Below are 16,611 nucleotides of genomic sequence, written 5' to 3' on the forward strand. Positions count from 1 at the left end.
CAGGTCGGATTTTCCAAAGAGCCCAGCTGATCACTCTGGATCAGCGGTTCTCAACCTGTCCAGACGACTATCCCCCTTTCAGGAGGCGGATGGGTCTTGCCTACGGCCAAGTTTCACCTCACTTAAAAACTACTTGCTTACAAATCAGACATAACAATACAGAAGTGTCACAGCCCCACTGTTACTGAAAAATGGCTTCCTTCCCACCATATAATTTTAAAATAAATCGATTAGAATATAAATCTTATACTTACATTTCAGCGTTTCAGAGTAACAGCCGTGTTAGTCTGTATTCGCAAAAAGAAAAGGAGGACTGGTGGCACCTTAGAGACTAACCAATTTATTTGAGCATGAGCTTTTTGTGAGCTACATCGGATGCATCCGATGAAGTGAGCTGTAGCTCACGAAAGCTCATGCTCAAATAAATTGGTTAGTCTCTAAGGTGCCACAAGTCCTCCTTTTCTTTTTACATTTCAGTGTGTAGTATAGAGAGAGCTGTGTAAACAAGCCATTGTATGAAATTTTAGTTTGTACTGACTTCACTAGTGCTTTTTATGTAGCCTGTTGTAAAACGAGGCAAATCTCTAGATGAGATGATGTACCCCCTGGAAGATCTCTCTGTACCCCCACAGGTAGGCATACCCCTGGTTAAGAACCAGAGTGGCTGGGTCATTACACATATTGACTCTATTTCCCCATGTTAAGTATCCTCTCACCTTCTTGTCAACTGTCCAAATGGGCCAGCTTGATTAGCACTACAAAAGTTTTTTTTTTCTCCTGCTGATAATAGCTCATCTTAATTAATTAGCCTCTTATAGTTTGTATGGCAACTTCCACCTTCTCTGTATGTGTGTATACATATATCTATATATCTTCTTACTATATGTTCCATTCTATGCATCTGATGAAGTGGGCTGTAGCCCACAAAAGCTTATGCTCTAATAAATTGGTTAGTCTCTAAGGTGCCACAAGTACTCCTGTTCTTTTTGCGAATACAGACTAACAAGGCTGCTACTCTGAAACCTGTTCTAGAAAACCTGCTCTCACTGTCAGACACAAGCCCCCTCCTTTTCCTCCCCCTAAAAACTGGGCACTTGCTTACCCCCAGGTTAGTTAAACTGTGCAAACCTTGCTGGAGATGCTCCAACTTTGACCTGAGAGCAGATTATTGCAGTTCAGCTTAAATCTAGTCCTACTCCACTTAAACTGGCATCCACAGAGGGCTCTAAACTCATTTAAATTCACCCCTTTAGCTAAACCGATACAAATGATCCTCACACTGATCTTCCTGAGACCTTTCTGACTTGCCCATCCCTCTGAGCCTGGGTCCAGGGCAGGCCAAAAAGGGGAAGTTTTCAACTTAAGTATGTCTGAACTTTTTATTTTCTAATTTCTATAAATTTCTATTGTTTATATTCTACAAACAATAACCCCTAGCTCTTACCAATGACCTCCCTTTGGGATCTACTATCATTATCCCCATTTTAAAGATGGGGAAACTGAGGTATAGGGAGGTGAAGTGACTTGCCCCACTGAACTGGGAACAGAACCCAAGTCTCCTGATTCCCAGTGTGGTGCTCTATCCACTAGGAAACACAATCTCTCAGATTCCTGTAAGAGGGATGCATGAGAGTAAAATCATTCTCTCTTCCAATTTGTGCCCAACTTGTACTAGGAGCTGTACAGAGCTACAGGCAGGGGAGGTCTCTGCCCTGCAGTGTGTTCCCAATTGAAAGCTCCAATCTTGCAACTGGAACCAAAAAGCTAGATCCCCATGTCCGTATAGAGTCATATTGATTTCTAGTCTAGAGAGGTTCTTACATCACGCTCATCACTGGTACATTAAGCAACGTGACTAAATTCTGCCGCGTTTCAGCAGGACAACTTCCATGTGCGAAGTTAAGTATGCACGCAATCATCTATCTGCAGGATGCAGGCCCAATTTACAAGCATCTCATAGTCACCATTACCATTTCCACTTGCCGTCACCTAGTTTCCTCTTTGTATTTGTGCGGGGCTTTCACGCAGCGCAGGAGAGTTAAAATCATTCAAAGCCATTAAAAGTGTTTAACTTATCAAGAGGAGGCCTAAGAGGCGATTTGAACACAGTGTATAAATACCTTCACAGAGGCAAAATCCCGGATACTGCAGGGCTCTTTAATCTAGAGGAAAAAGGCAGAGCAAGAACCGATGGCTGGAAGCTAAAGTCAGACAAATTCAAGGGAGAAATAAGGCACAGGTTTTTAACAGTGAAGGTGATTAACTACTGGAACAAACTTCCAAGGGGAATCGTGGATTTTCCATCTCTTGGGGGTCTTCAAATTAAGAGTGGGCCACTTGCTGGAAGATGTGCTTTAGACAAACACTTGTTAGGGGACTCAATGCAGAAGTCATTGGGTGAAATTCTCTGGCCTGTATTATACAGGGGGTCAGCTGAGATGTTCTAACAGGCCTTAACATCTATGAAAAACAAAATGTGATTTTAAACCCACAGATGCCAGCAGGGGGATGGTGCCGGGTCTGGAATAACTTTTGGGTCCATTTCAGAAATTGTGGATACTGCCCCTTGAAGGTCAACAGGGGGCACTCTTGCAAATTGATTTGCCTAGCAATGACTTTAAATGACTGGCTGTCTAGAAAAGGAGAGGGCTAAAAAAGAAAACAAACCACAAACAGCTAACCCCTGCACCTAAACTATCTGACCATGAACCTTTAAGGCCAAAGGGCTCTGGGAGAACTGGAGTGGCGAGGGGATACTTGCAGAGGGTTTGCACTTTATCCCACTCCTGAGTCATGTTTGTTTCTTTACTTCACTAACTAACCTCACGCATTAAAACACAAAGAGAGAGCAACAAACTAAACGGAAGAGCCAGGGACCCAAGTACCTGTCACTCACTGTATCCCTCAGACCTTTCCAGTCCTGCACCTAGCTGTAATCCCACCTCTGCTCTTTCCCCTGAGACATGGGGGTCTAGTAATCTTTTCAGATCACTGGATAACTTCCCAACCACGCCCCGTGAACCCAACCAGCAGCCCACAGCACAACCACCACCAGAAAGACAGACCGTCTTCAACAGAACCCTTTAATAGTTTTCTTTGTGCATAAAAAAGTACAAAAGAAGGATGCACAGACCGCCTCCTACTGGGCCATCAGACCCAGGCTGCCTGGAGTCATTCGACACTCCGAGATAAAGAGCTTGCGAATTAAATCCCACAGCAGGGAGAGGACTACACAGGCTGCAGCCAGAAGGGAACAGTTAAGCAGGAAGAGGGAGAATTGGAGTAGCCTTTGATGTCTGGAATAAGTCAGTCGAGGTCAAAATCTGGAAGAGCTGGGCCTGGGGAACCATTGCTTAGAAATGACGAATACAATGGTCCAATCTCATGCATCTGGGGCTGTCAGGCAGCTTCTTCCATTAATAATGGTTTGCCCCAGAGCACAGGGTGCTCTTTCCTTCTGTGCTGGCAAAGGACAGCAATCTAGACACAATCTCCACTGCCTGCCCCCAGGTTGAAGGATCAGCTTCAGTCTCAGCAGAGTTACCCTGATAGAAAGAAAACCCGCAGGTCATTTTTGCAGGCACCAGCCAGGTGCCAATTCCAGATCCCTGGTGCCCTTGGAATCTATCAGCCGATGAGACTTCCTCCCTTCCTCTTGAATCAGCCAGCTGGGATCCCCCTGCTCCTAATTCCCACTTTACCAATGGCTCTTGGTCAGGCAGGTAAAATTCCACCTTGCCCTTGTGCCGACAAACAGGGCTGGGTGGGTTAAGCCACCTGCTGTGTGCAGACAAGGGGAGGAATTGACATCAGCTCATGCCCCATCTCCTTGCCTCGCGCAGAAGGAAGCAGTTCTAATTTCTTGCCAACAATCCATGGTGTGGCCTTCTCCCAGCGCGTGCTCCAAGCCCAGGCTCACGCTGGCCCCTGCAAAATGAACATCCTCTTCCTCCACTAGGCGAGACCAGTTGGGTTTCTCTTTGTTGGAAGTCTGCTGGGTAAAGCCTTTAATGCCAAGAAGAATAAGGGAACTACCATAGTCCGCTGTCCTGATCAGAGCTCTTGTAACGGCTGGCTGGACTTACCAGACGTAGATTTTCCCCCCGGAGACGCCAGAATCCTCAGAAATCTCCTTGTAAATCTAAAGGAAAGAAACACAGGATCTTATGCACCAGAGAAAGCTGCACCTGTGGCTTATTATACGTCTGCCTTTCTTTTCCTCCAAGCCAGTGATTCTCAGATCGCAGCAGTTCAGGAGCCAAATTAGTGCTCAGCATTCCCCAGCAGAGCCGCCAGCATGTGAATTCATTGTTTCATTGATGATGGGTGCTCTATATTCGTATTTTTAACAGAATGATGGGGAAATATTGAACGTATATATTATTCTCACAGCAAAATCACTGACTAGGTATTATTATTTGATCAACTACAATCAGTTATAACACAGTAAAAGCAACCTGATGGGCTAATAATTAAATCATAGTGTTTTAATATCACGTGCTGCGAAGAGCTACCCGGTCTGAGTATGGCTGCAGTAAGCGGAAGTTTGCGGGCATTAAGACACACAACCTTCTTGGTTACGTTCTCATTGAACAGAGCAATGCAGTTCATCCCTAAGACTGTCCGTCCGTAGTCACTTCAGCCACCATGTGCAGGTCCCTGGGTCTTTGTTATTAACTATTTGTATTACAGCAGAGCTCAGAGGCTTCGGCTGAAATCAGGGCCATCCCATGCTCGGTGTTCTGCCGCATCTCAGTCCCAAATTGTTCACAGCAGCTAACCCGAGTTAAGAGCAGAGTTGCCATGTCTTCAGCGCTGGATTAACCTGAGTGAAGAACACCCCTTTTATCTGCAGGGAGGACACAACCTAAGGGGAGCTGAAGTCACTTTTCAGGGTGACACAGCTGAAATAGAACCCAGGCAGCTGTGCACTGACCATTGGACAGTATCGCCCTCCCACGCTTAGAAGTCAGGACCACATTTCTGCAGGGAAGGGAGAGCCCTGAAAGGTTTCAAGCAGCCTGGAAGAGGAAAAGCCCCACCCAGTCCCCTCCTTGGCCCCTACCGCTCTTCCTGAGAAGCTCCCCTTTGCGAGACTTCTCCATTTCCTCCACGAACCGTTCGAAGACTCTCACGTAAGGAGCCAAGCTGGTTTTCTTGTAGTCTAAGGGACAAAGAGAGACATGTGCAAAGGATCTGCTGGCCGTACAGAGCATGATGCGGGAGATCCTGCCATGCAGCCCCACTTCCTCCTGTATGGAAAGCCCTGAGAGCCCCATGTTACAATCCCTCACACCTGGGCTCTCAAGGCTGGCTGTATCAAGAGGGGACGTGAATTCAACCTCCGTCCAGGCCTGTATCATAACTTAGCCTTCGTAGTTTCAGCGCTGGTTTACTGTGTCAGGTGTACAGGGAAAATTCCACCCCCCCAGCATTGCTCACACTGCTGCAGTGGGATGCTGCCACTGCAGAATGGCAGTGTTGCCTAGAGGCTAGTGCACAGGCTTGTGACTCGGGAGACCTGAGTTCAATTTCTGGCCCTGCTGGAGTGACTTCCCCTGTGTGTACCTCAGTTTCCCTATCTGTAAAACAGGGGATAATGTGAAAAGCGCTGTAGAAGAGAAAGGGGTTAATTCTTATTAAAATGCCACTGGGCTCTGCAGCAGTTAATTCACACGTCTGGGAGTTTGCCGCTAGGGTTGGGAAAAATTCTAAAGCTGGGGGCACTTTTTGTTCTACTTTGGAAGCTCATTTTTCGGGTGCAGCAATTTCCAGGGGGTGCCTCTTTCCTCCCCTTCGCGAGCTGAAGACCTCTGTGCTGTGCGCCCTGGAGCAGCTCCGGCCGTTGCATGAAACTGAGCCAGCCCCTTGGTTGACAAGTGGCTCTAGGAACATGGGGAACCTGGTTGAGGCCGCTCTGGGGACCGGAAATACTGACTAGGAAAGAGGGGTATCAACTTGCAAGACTGACCGCTGGGTCAATACGTAAGCTAGTCTCCCCCGCGCCCAGACGGAGCTGCCATGCCTGACCTCAGTTGTTAGAATATTCTTTGTTCTACAGCACCACCAGCGAAGTTCGGGCCCCACCGGGCCAGGCGCTGCACAGACACACAGCAAGAGACAGCCCCGGTCCTGGAGAGCTTGCAAGCTAAACAGATGAGAGAGGCTGGGAGGGGAAACTGAGGCAGAACAAGGCAAAGTGCCTTGCCCATGGGCACAGAGCAAGGCACAGAACCCAGGTCTCCTGTCTCCTAGACCACGCTCTCTTCCGTGGTCCCATATTAACGTGTTTTAATAAAAGCAGCATCTTTCGGGACGACTGCCTCCAGCCACTCACCCCTGGTGCGACGCTTGGGCACTGGCTCCGCCTCGTTTTCCTTCTCTCCATCCTCCTCCTCCTCCTCATGAGCCGTGTCCAGTTCACTACAGAGGCGGCTAAGAACAAGCAGAGTGAGAGTCCCTTAGAGCTGGCTACCCAATGCCGCTGGTTAGCCTGTAGCCACGATCGGCCCCACCAAACAGATCAGCACAGAGCAGCCTCGTGGCACGGCTGCTCACTCGCGGAGCGCAGACCCGGCCCACTCCGCGCCGGACAGATCACGCGAGAGAGGGGTTCCCTGCCCCGCGGTGTAAAAACCAACCAACTGGCCCCATCCACCTTGTGCTGATAAATACCTTGGGGATCGCTTGTTGCTTCTGCACTCATTAGGAGGCTCCATTCTCCCCTCCTGCCCCCCCACATGCCAGGGGCTGAGTCTCCCACTGTCCCCTGCTCCATTCCAGGAGCTCTGTGTCTCTTTCTTTTGTCTCCCCCCGGTCCCTGGATTGGCAAGTGGCTGGTGCGCGCTCTCTCCCTGACCAAAGATCCTCATATTACAACACATGCTAGGAAGGATGAAGTCTCCTCTCCTTCTGGCTCGCCTCGATGGCTGAACATCTGCCCCACGGGGCAGGGGCTCTGGGAGTCCCCCATTTTCTCTCTCCCCATTTCCTGATCTCCCCCCAAATCAAAAGGGTTCTGCCCGTCGACGCTGGAATCCCAGACTGAACGAAAAGCAGCATTCGGAAGTGATTGTGTTACACAGCCAGACAGGCCCCATCGTGCGGAGAGAGGGGTCCCGCAATCCCGGCCCATCACTGGTACCTTATGGTTGGAACGGCGAACGGGTCAAACTGATCCAGCTTCTGCAAATCGATTGGGACCGAAACACGACCTAGGAGAGGCAAAACCAGCATCACCTTACCAGCGGCGTGTTTCCTGTGTCACCCAGAGGCCACAATGAGGGGTCAGGGCCCCTTGGGCTGGAAGCTGCGCAAGAAAGAAGCTAGACAGCCCCTGGCCTAAAGAGCTAGCAACCTCGGTTTGCTGCGAGTCTCAGGTGGAGACACACAGCCAGGGCTGAAGAGAGGGAGGGGACAGGGACAGAAGCGAGTTTAGCATAGGGAGATGCAGTCACAGCTCACCACGAGCCCAGGCAGGGGATGGGACTGTCTTTTGGTTGTGTTTGGACAGCGCCTAGCGCAACGGGGCTCATTAGGCCCTGCAAATTACACTGGCCGAGGTACGAGATGAGGAAGGTAAGGTAAAGACGGTGGGGATTTCTGGACTGCATGGAGACCTGGGTCCGCAGGCAGGAGCTGACCGTCAGCTCTCTGCCCGAAAGGAAGCTCATGGCGCCAGGATCTCCCATTGCATTAGCCAGGGGAGCGTCTGGCAGGGAACTTACTCCCCACCCTGGTCTGAAACAAGGAGGGGCTTCGGGGGCTGCCGACGGGGCGGAAGGCGGCTGGCTGAGTTTCTCACACTGGCGAGATTCCCTACCCGCGGAATGGGGATAACACAACCGCCCCGCCCCGCCGGACCTACATCGGTGTGCATGCATGACCTGTTTTGGGGTGGACGCTGAACGGGCTCTTCAGTAAGTGGCTGACTCCCTTGCTGACGTTGATATCCAGCCGGGGGAAGCAGAACTGCAACATGATCTCCGACTCCGCGTGGGAGGGCTAGGAGCAGACGGACAGTCATGGGCTGGGGACGACTTTTGTGCTACAAGGCCCCATACGCTCCCTGTCTCTGTGCTGGCTGGAAACGAGTCCTACCCCGGAGATTCAAGGACGTCACCACCCCAGGTAAAGCCAGCATCCCCGATTCTGGATGCGAACCAGCCACCAGGGAATACCCCTCGCCGTGGGCTGCTGTTGGCAGGGCAGGGCATCCCCATCCGAACAGGGCCCAGCGCTGGATTGGGACTCAGAAGCCTGGATTCTATTCCCGACTCTGCCACTGGCAAATCCCACCACCTCGCTGTGCCTCAGTTTCCCCATGAGTAAAATGGGAGGGAACGATACCAATCTTTGTAATGCACTTTGAGGCTGACGGATGGAAAGCATCAGATAAGAGCTAGGCACTGTTATTATTCTAGGGGCGTGCCCAGATCTGGATACTGCAGAGGCCCATATAGGGCTGGGGCAGGAGCAGAGAGTAAGTTAAATCAGACCCCAGAACCTGATGCAAAGAGCACTGAACCCAACGGGGGAAAAATATTCAATCAATGGATCGGGCCCAAAGACTAACTGTCCCCAACGAGCCACAAAGCACCTCGATTCTCTCCCATCCCCAGCTACGTTCTTGGGCTGTTCCTTACCCTGCATTTATCCATTTTGTTTTTCAGGAGCTCCCAGCGCTGGAGCGAATCACGCTTTTTGGGGAATTCCCGCAGCAGGCTCTCTCGAATCGGTGATCAGCTGTTAAGGGGTTACAACAAGGCTCTCCTAGGGGCCAACTCCCCATCAAGGGAACACCGAAGCTCCAATATTCAAAAGGCAACAGCTGGGTCACTGTCCGAAGGGCAGTAGCATGGGGACTGGGTCTCTGTGAAGCCCCCCTCAGAGACAGACAAAGGCCCTAGGAGCTTACAGCACTGTGCGTCAATCCCACGCACACGCCTTTGTATTTCTCTTGTGCCAAAGGCACGCCACGAGCATTTCCCATCTCGGAGAAGTGGGGAAAACGCAGCTATACCCCAGGAAACCCAGACCTGACCAACTGACACAGCTACAGGGCTATTACAATGCGTGTAACGCGACAGCCCCTAGAAGCCCTGACCGAGATTGGACCAGGTGCGCTCTGTGAAGGCAGGACAGGACTCTGTGGCCCAGAGCCCCAGCAGGTGGAAACTGGGGTCACTCTACTGCGATCGATGGGCAGCCCCCCAGGCGGTAGCTCCCGCGAATTACAGGCTTGGCCCGTTGATTTCACTGCCCGATAACCGTTTCTCGGCTCCCTTGACAGATGTCGCCCCTAGAGCCGAGCTGAAGGCACTCGGCGCATCCCGCATGCAGAGCCTCTGTCTTGGGAGACTCCAAGAGCCGGGACCCTCGAGTTCTAGCCCCCATCCCCAGAGGCAGCGCTTTAGGAAAGGCCCTGCGAACAGCCGAAGGATATGCTCTGGGACGAGGGCAACCACCTTCTCCCAGCTCTCGTTGCTGCCCAGGATATCCTGGCCCACCAGGGCGTATTCTTCGAAGTACGGCTCCACCAGACTCAGCGAGTTGCTGGGGGAACAGTGGGTGGGGGAAGATGAGAGAGCTAAGAAGCTTGACGAGCTGCCATGCGCTTTGGCAGAGGAAGGCAACACAACACCTGGATTTAAGCCTGATGCCCCTAACGCCACATGGCGGGCCTGACGCTCAGCTACTTCCTCCCTGCACGTAGGGCGAGGAGGATCTAAGCTGTACTCTGGGACCAGGCAGGATCCTGCCTGGCTCCTGATTAAGTTAGAGCAGCCCCAGGGCTACTCCAGCATACACTCCTCTCCCTGTGGCCCTCAGGAAGCAGAGATTAGCCATAACTCAAGTGCGATCTAGTCACACCCTCACCTGCCCGCTATGCCAGGGGCTGGGCGCAGAGCAGATGAAGAGCCCCTTATGTCTTGCTCCACACCATCGCGGAGGGGCTCCCAGGGAGTCATTCTCACCTCCTTTAAGCTGCTCTAAGCGGCACAGAGGGGTCTGAATACAACCGACACCCAGGCCCAATGCACCCCGGAGCAGGGCATGGCACGCGACTAACCCAGACTGAGGTACATGAGATGCCATCCAGCGTCACGGCAACTGACCTGATGAACGGGTGAATGGGGTCAGTCAGGTTCACCTTCTTTACGGTTTCGGATCCGCCCTGGGAAGCGAAAGAGGAGACGATTCGTACAGCCCAACCCCTCCCCTTATCCGGAAACCAGGCGCTGAGCGAGGAGCCCAGCGCCAGGCACCGGGGTGGGAGATTCTGGCTCGAGGGCACCATCTGCAGAGGACCTGAATGCTCACAGCTCCAGCTGGGGTCCATGCTCCGGACCAACCACAGACGCCCTCGAGGTTAGAGCCCTGCAAGCCTGAGTCTGCAGACCCGGCCTCAGGCTCGCTGTCGCGGGTCTTTTTTTTTTTTTTTTTTTGCAGTGTAGACGTACCCATTCTGCCTCAGTTGTGCAAATGGGGGGGGAGGAGGGGCTGCCTCTCAAGGGGGTAAGGATAAAGCCATTGCTGATACCGCAGTGACTGGGGCCAGGCGAGCACCTACGACCGACAGGCCCCATACTTGCGTTGCCATGCTCGGCACGGCCTGGCTTCTGAAGAGAGATGGGAGGCAGCCAGTTTCTCAGGCCACCCCTGCCCCGTCGGCTCCCACGCACCTTCACGAGGGTGAGATACTCCACCGTCGCGGAGCGCATGGCGGACGACCACTTCCGGACGGCATCATCACACACCCAGCAGTGGACGCCTCGCCGGCCCGAATACACCCACAGGCGGTGCTTCACCCCGAAATCCTCTGCGGGGGGGAGGGGGACACGGAGCAAAGTCAGCGCAGAGCTCGGGTTGGAAACAAGAAGGATCGTACGAGAAACAGGTAAACCTCTGTGGAGCAGAGTTCTGGGGCGCCCTGGGTCCCACAGAGGGCCAGGATACATGGGGTTACGTTCTGGAGTCTGCAAACAGACCCGAGAGAGGCTCCAGTTTATTTTGCATCCCACATGCCCTACGAGCCCTCTTGCCCCTCCTGGCTTAGCCCATATCCCTGTTGGCAAACGGGTTAAAACGAGCGGCATCATAACTGACACAGAGCTGGTCAGGAGCCCAGGGCGAACAGCACCCCTCGGGCTGAGCGGGCAGCCCGCAAGCTGTGCCAAAGGACCCCGCACGGCTCTCGCCAACACATATGTGGCCTACATATCCCAGCATGCAGTGTGCCATCTCGACCTGCAATGCACACTGGGACCTGTGGTCTCTGCGGGTCCCACCGCCACATGTGGGGCCGCTGAAATGGGTCCCGTTTTACACCAAATAGGAGTTGCCAAGGCGGCTCCCAGCCAGGTGGAGATTGGACTCCCTGGAGAGCGCGGGGGGGGCGGGGAGAGGGGCACCACGGCAGACTTCTGGGACGCGGTTAGGGAGGAAACGGCCGAGCCCCAACGGTGCCATGCAGACCGGCCAATAGAGCAGTGATGGGCCCCAAGGGGCGCGGCGGGTACTTGCCCACGAGCGCGCGGTCGATGACCCGGATCGCGATGGTCATAAGGGTCCAGCACTTGGAGCAGATCTCAGCGGAGCTGAAAGGAGAGCGGCACGGAGGCAAGGCAGAGTAAGCATGAGCCTTCCACAGTATAAACCCCCATGACCCGGGCACGGCTGACCAAGCAGCCACAGGGTCCTGCTGTCAGAACCACGCCCAGTTGCCTACCCCTTGCTCATAGCCAGGGTGGGAACTCTCTGGGGCAGCGCCTTTGTGACCTTGGCCTGACCCCGTGCCTCAGTTTCCCCATCTGTAACATGGGGTTCCTTTGTCTGCTTCATCTCTTTAGACTGCAAGTAGGTTGGGGCAGGGACTGTCTCATAACATGTCTGTGCCACACTGGGGCTCTCTAGGAGCGACTGGCAAGAGCAAATACCTGCAGCAGCTCCGGACGTCGTCGTAATCCGTCATGTCTATGTCGAACACCAGCTCCTTCTCCTGAGCCTGGAAGGCGCCCCGGTGCACGGTGTTGCACTGGCTTGGCTGCAGAAGGGGAAGAACCGGTCAGTTTCGACGGCCGTGGGGCCCGCGCGGGCGACCGCCGGTTTGGCCGGGGATCCCTCCACGGGACCTGCTAAGCCAGCGGCGTTGCGTTCACGTGCCACCAGAATCGCTGCATTACAAGGCAACGGAGATCGGTCTGGCCACCAGCCCTCGCCGCAGCGGCTGCTACAGGGGATTTTGCAATGTGCTCCCAGCCCCAGGCTAGCACCTCGTCCAGCTCTCTCCCTCGGTTGGCGGGGAGCAAGCAGTGTCTCGCAGACCCCGCACCGCACCAGGGATCCTGCCACACAAATGGCACTTCCCGCACCAGACCGGGAGTCAAGATTCCTGGGCTCTAGTCCCAGCTCTGGGAGGGCAGCGTCGTCAAATGCAGGGGCTCTCAACGTTTCCAGACCGCTGTCCCCCCTTTCAGGAGTCCGATTTGTCTTGCGTACCCCCAAGTTTCACCTCACTTAAAATTACTTGCTTACAAAATCAGACATAAAAACACAAAAGTGTCACAGCCCCACCGTTACTGAAAAACTGCTTCCTTTCTCATTTGTACCATCTAATTATAAAATAAATCGACAGGAATATAAATACTGTCCTGACATTTCCATGTACAGAGCAGTATCAACAAGTCATTGTCTGTATGAAATTGTAGTTTGTCCTGACTTCACGAATGCTTTTTATGTCACCTGTTGTAAAACTAGGCAAATCTCTAGATGAGCTGACGGACCCCCTGGAAGATCTCTGCCTACCCCTGATAGAGAACAACTGGTCAAATGGTTAGAGCAGCGGGGCTGGGAGTCAGGACTCCGAGGATCTCCTGCTAGTCCGATGCTGCAGGGGATGGAGAATATGAATCAGGACTCCTGGGTTCTATCCCAGGCTTCAGGATTAGTCTGGTCAAACGGTTAGAGCAGAGGGCCCGGGAGTCTTTGTTTCTAGGTGTACGACTTTACATTAGTCCCTACTGAAAACACAGTTTGCGTGCGTCCAGTTTACCAAGCAACCCAGATCGCTCTGTGTCAGTGACCTGTCCTCTTCACTCTTCTCCCAATTTTCTGTGTCATCTGCCAACTTCGTTAGTGACGATTCGACGTTTCCTTCCAGTTCAGCGACACATGGTCAAGAACCAACTCCTGAGGGACCCCCCCCTAGAAACGCACCCTCTCAGTGATAATTCCCTATTCACAATTAGTTTGAGTCCTGGCAGTCAGCCAATTTTGAATCCATTTAATATGTGCCATGTTGATTTAGCATCGCTCTAGTTTCTTAATCAGAATGGCACGTGGTACCAAGTCAAACGCCTTGCAGAAGTCGATCACATCAGTGGTTCTCAACCAGGCGAATGCAGGGATCTTCCGGGGGGTACGTCAACTCATCTAGATAGTTGCCTTGTTTTACAACAGGTGACCTAAAACGCACTAGCGAACTCAGGACAGACTTCGATTTCACACAGACAATGACTTGTTTATGCTGCTCTGTACACTGCACACTGAAATGTTAGTACAATATTTATATTCCAATCGATTTATTTTATAATTAGATGGTACAAATGAGAAAGTCAGCCATTTGTCGGTAATAGGACGCTGTGACTCTTCTGTATTTTTGTCTGATTTTGTAAGCAAGTAGTTTTTAAGTGAGGTGAAACTTGGGGGTGCGCAAGACAAATCGGACTCCTGAAAGGGGGACAGCAGTCTGGGAAGGTTGAGAACCGCTGGATTACATCAACACTATGACCGTTATCAACCAAACTTGCAGTCTCATCGGAAAAAGATCTCAAGCTACTTTGACAAGATCTGTTTTCCATAAACCCCTGTTAATTGGCATTAATTATATTATCCTGCTTTAATTCTTTATTTATCGTGTCCCGTATCAACACTTCCATTATATTACCTGGGAACAAGGTCAGGTCTATAATTTACAAGGTCATCCCTTTTCCCAGTTTAACCACACCCCTCTCTGGGCCTCTATTTCTCCATCAATAAAGAAAAACGATAAGCCACCTGGGTGACCTGCCCTGTCTACACTCCGGGTGCTAGAATCGTACGGCTACCGTGCCATAGCTCTCCCGCTGTAAACTCATCGTGTAGACGCAAGGAACTCCACTTCCCTCAGCATTCATCCTTCGACCAAGCTGAATCTACACCTTGGGTTAGGCTGGCAGAGCTGAGGGGCTCGGGGTGGGGAGGGATTTTGACGCCCTGGAGCACCATCACTACGCTGATGTTCGTTTAATGCGTAGACCAGACCGGCGAATACTGGCTCTCTCAGTCCGGACTCACTCGATGCGAATACACGGCTCCCACGTCGATCTTATAGGGGTTCATTTTCTGCATCTCTTTCTCCAGCTCCTGGGGGCTGTTGAAGGACTGGTACCGCACGTAGATGTCATCGCGCAGCGTGAAGGAGAACTCCCGCCGCTGGAAGTAATTCTTCACCACTGCCAGGGAAACGGCTGCTGCACTTGGGACTGTCTGAGCACCCTAGGGAGCTGCTGGAGTGCGCACACACCCCAATCTAAGGGCCCTCAAGCCTGACCTACAGCCCCCCGCTCCCTTAGCTTGGGGCTCCCCCCACACGCAGCTCCTCACCCCTTAGATCCGCTCCTTCCCTGCTGCCCCCCCGAAGGGTCCCAACTTCAGGACCTGGGCCTTTTAGAATCCCTCCTTTTACACTTCCCTGTCCTGCTCCCTCCCCCCATCTTCCCCCCATGGTACAAGCTTCCCCCTCCCCGAGCGTGCACCCTCCCCCCCGTGCACGTGTTCCCCCCATGCATGCACCCCCATCTCCCTGTGCACCCCCATATCGCCATGCACCCCCCACCACTCCTTTCGTGCACCCCCTGCGTGCACTCCTCATCTCCCCGTGCACACACCCCCATCTCCCCGTGCACCTCCCCACCGCCCCCCTGCGTGAACCCCTCCGAGCACCCCCCCATCTCCCCGGGCACCCCACCGTGCACGCCCTCCATCTCCCCGGGCACCCCCCGCCGTGCACACACCGGGCACCCCCCGCCGTGCACGCCCCCCATCTCCCGGGCACCCCCCGCCGTGCACGCCCCCCATCTCCCCGGGCACCCCCCGCCGTGCACACACCTCATGTCCCCGGACACCCCCCGTGCACGCCCTCCATCTCCCCGGGCACCCCCCCGTGCACGCCCCCCATCTCCCTGGGCACCCCCCGCCGTGCACGCCCCCCATCTCCCCGGCACCCCGCGCGCTGCGTGCACCCCCCGAGAGCCCCCGGCGGCCGGAGCCCCCCCAGCTCACCCCCGCCGTAGCTGAGCCAGCGCCCGTAGGGCCCGTGGGGGAAGAGGCGGCGGTAGTAGAGCGGCAGCAGGTCGGGCAGGGAGCCCGGCTCGAACCCGGCCATGGCCCGCGGGCCGCAGGGGCAGGGACCGGCCGGCGCGCGCGGGAACCGGCTCGCGCGCGGCGCACGTGGGCAGGGCGGGGCCGGCGCGGGGCGGCTGGGAGCTGTAGTCCGGGGAGGGGGGGAAGGGGGGCTCGCTCCGCGGCAGCCCCGGGGGCGCGACGCGAACCCCCCCCCCCAGCCCGCATTGCAGAGCGAGCCTGGGGGCTGCAGAGCGAGCCTGGGGGCCGCTGCGCCTCGCAACCCACCTGCAAACCCCTGACTTCAGGGGCACCTCCCCTCCCCGGGCACCCCGAGGTGCTGCAGCCCCCCCCCCCGCCGGGCACCCCAAGGTGCAGCACCCCGAGCCCTCTGACTCCAGCGCAATGCAGGGCGGCCCCAGTCACCGCACGGGCCCCCAGAGGTGCAAACCAGCCCCCTGCCTATGGTGCCTTGCAAAGCCCCTGGGGGCCGTGGGCAGCGGAGCCCCCCGCCTGGCAAGGCCAGTGCCCCGAGTGGCATGAGGAGCCAAGTCCCGCCTCAGACTGCAGCCCCCCGACTGCGATGCCCGGCGGCTCGCTGCCCGGAAGGGCCACCCCCGTCCCCACTAGGGCGACCAGATGTCCCGATTTTATAGGGACAGTCCCCATTTTTGGGTCTTTTTCTTATCTAGGCTCCTATTACCCCTTGCCCCCGTCCCGATTTTTCACATTTGCTGTCTGGTCACCCTAGTCCCCACATACACAGCCCTCCGCCCCAGCCACCGCCCCCCAGCACACGCATCGTTCAGGGGGAAGCTGCGGCGGGATGGAACGGGACTGGCCGTGTGTCAGAGGCCCTGTACTGATCGCATGTCATGGAGATCCTCGCCATCTCACGGGGTCAGGGCCCATGCTCCTCTAGTGCCATATTGCTTCTCTGCGCCCCCCGCCCCCCACCTATCTATGCTTTGGCTTGGTATTCGCTATGCTCAGAGCCCTGCTGTTTTCACCTTGCTATCTGTGGCCATGAAGCCTTTGCACGGGGGTGGGGGTAGGGAGGGCTCCACAAATCATTCACTGATTGAAGGCTGGGGCCCAGTGGATTGTGTCCCTGCTTTCCCAGGGGCTGCAAAGGCGGAAACTGGTTCCCCGGCCTCCCTTCAGCGCAGCCTCCCTCGCTAACAGGCAGGCAGGAATGAATGCACTTCCCCGGGCTGGTGAACCGCT

The 16,611-nt window shown here is 54.5% G+C and overlaps 1 protein-coding gene across 3 annotated transcripts; it reads right to left on the bottom strand.

Moving 5' to 3' along the window:
- Window positions 1-3,069: 3,069 nt before the first annotated feature.
- Window positions 3,070-15,481, bottom strand: PRIM1 (DNA primase subunit 1). Of its 3 annotated transcripts, none has more exons than XM_073319304.1 (14): window positions 15,325-15,481; window positions 14,338-14,495; window positions 11,940-12,046; window positions 11,527-11,600; window positions 10,686-10,822; window positions 10,119-10,177; window positions 9,446-9,555; window positions 8,646-8,737; window positions 7,887-8,004; window positions 7,145-7,214; window positions 6,338-6,435; window positions 5,066-5,164; window positions 4,086-4,141; window positions 3,070-3,545 (listed from the first exon to the last, which is right to left on the bottom strand). In XM_073319304.1, the coding sequence occupies exons 1-13, from the start codon at window positions 15,425-15,427 to the stop codon at window positions 4,122-4,124; spliced, it is 1,245 nt and encodes a 414-aa protein (XP_073175405.1). In that variant the 5' UTR covers window positions 15,428-15,481; the 3' UTR covers window positions 3,070-3,545; window positions 4,086-4,121. The 3 variants fall into 3 exon arrangements, with proteins under 3 accessions (XP_073175405.1, XP_073175406.1, XP_073175404.1); XM_073319305.1 differs by having other exon boundaries at window positions 3,070-4,005; XM_073319303.1 differs by having other exon boundaries at window positions 3,070-4,141.
- Window positions 15,482-16,611: the final 1,130 nt, after the last annotated feature.

Source organism: Lepidochelys kempii, chromosome 20 (assembly GCF_965140265.1).
Source record: "Lepidochelys kempii isolate rLepKem1 chromosome 20, rLepKem1.hap2, whole genome shotgun sequence".
Classification (NCBI taxonomy): Eukaryota; Metazoa; Chordata; order Testudines; family Cheloniidae; genus Lepidochelys; species Lepidochelys kempii.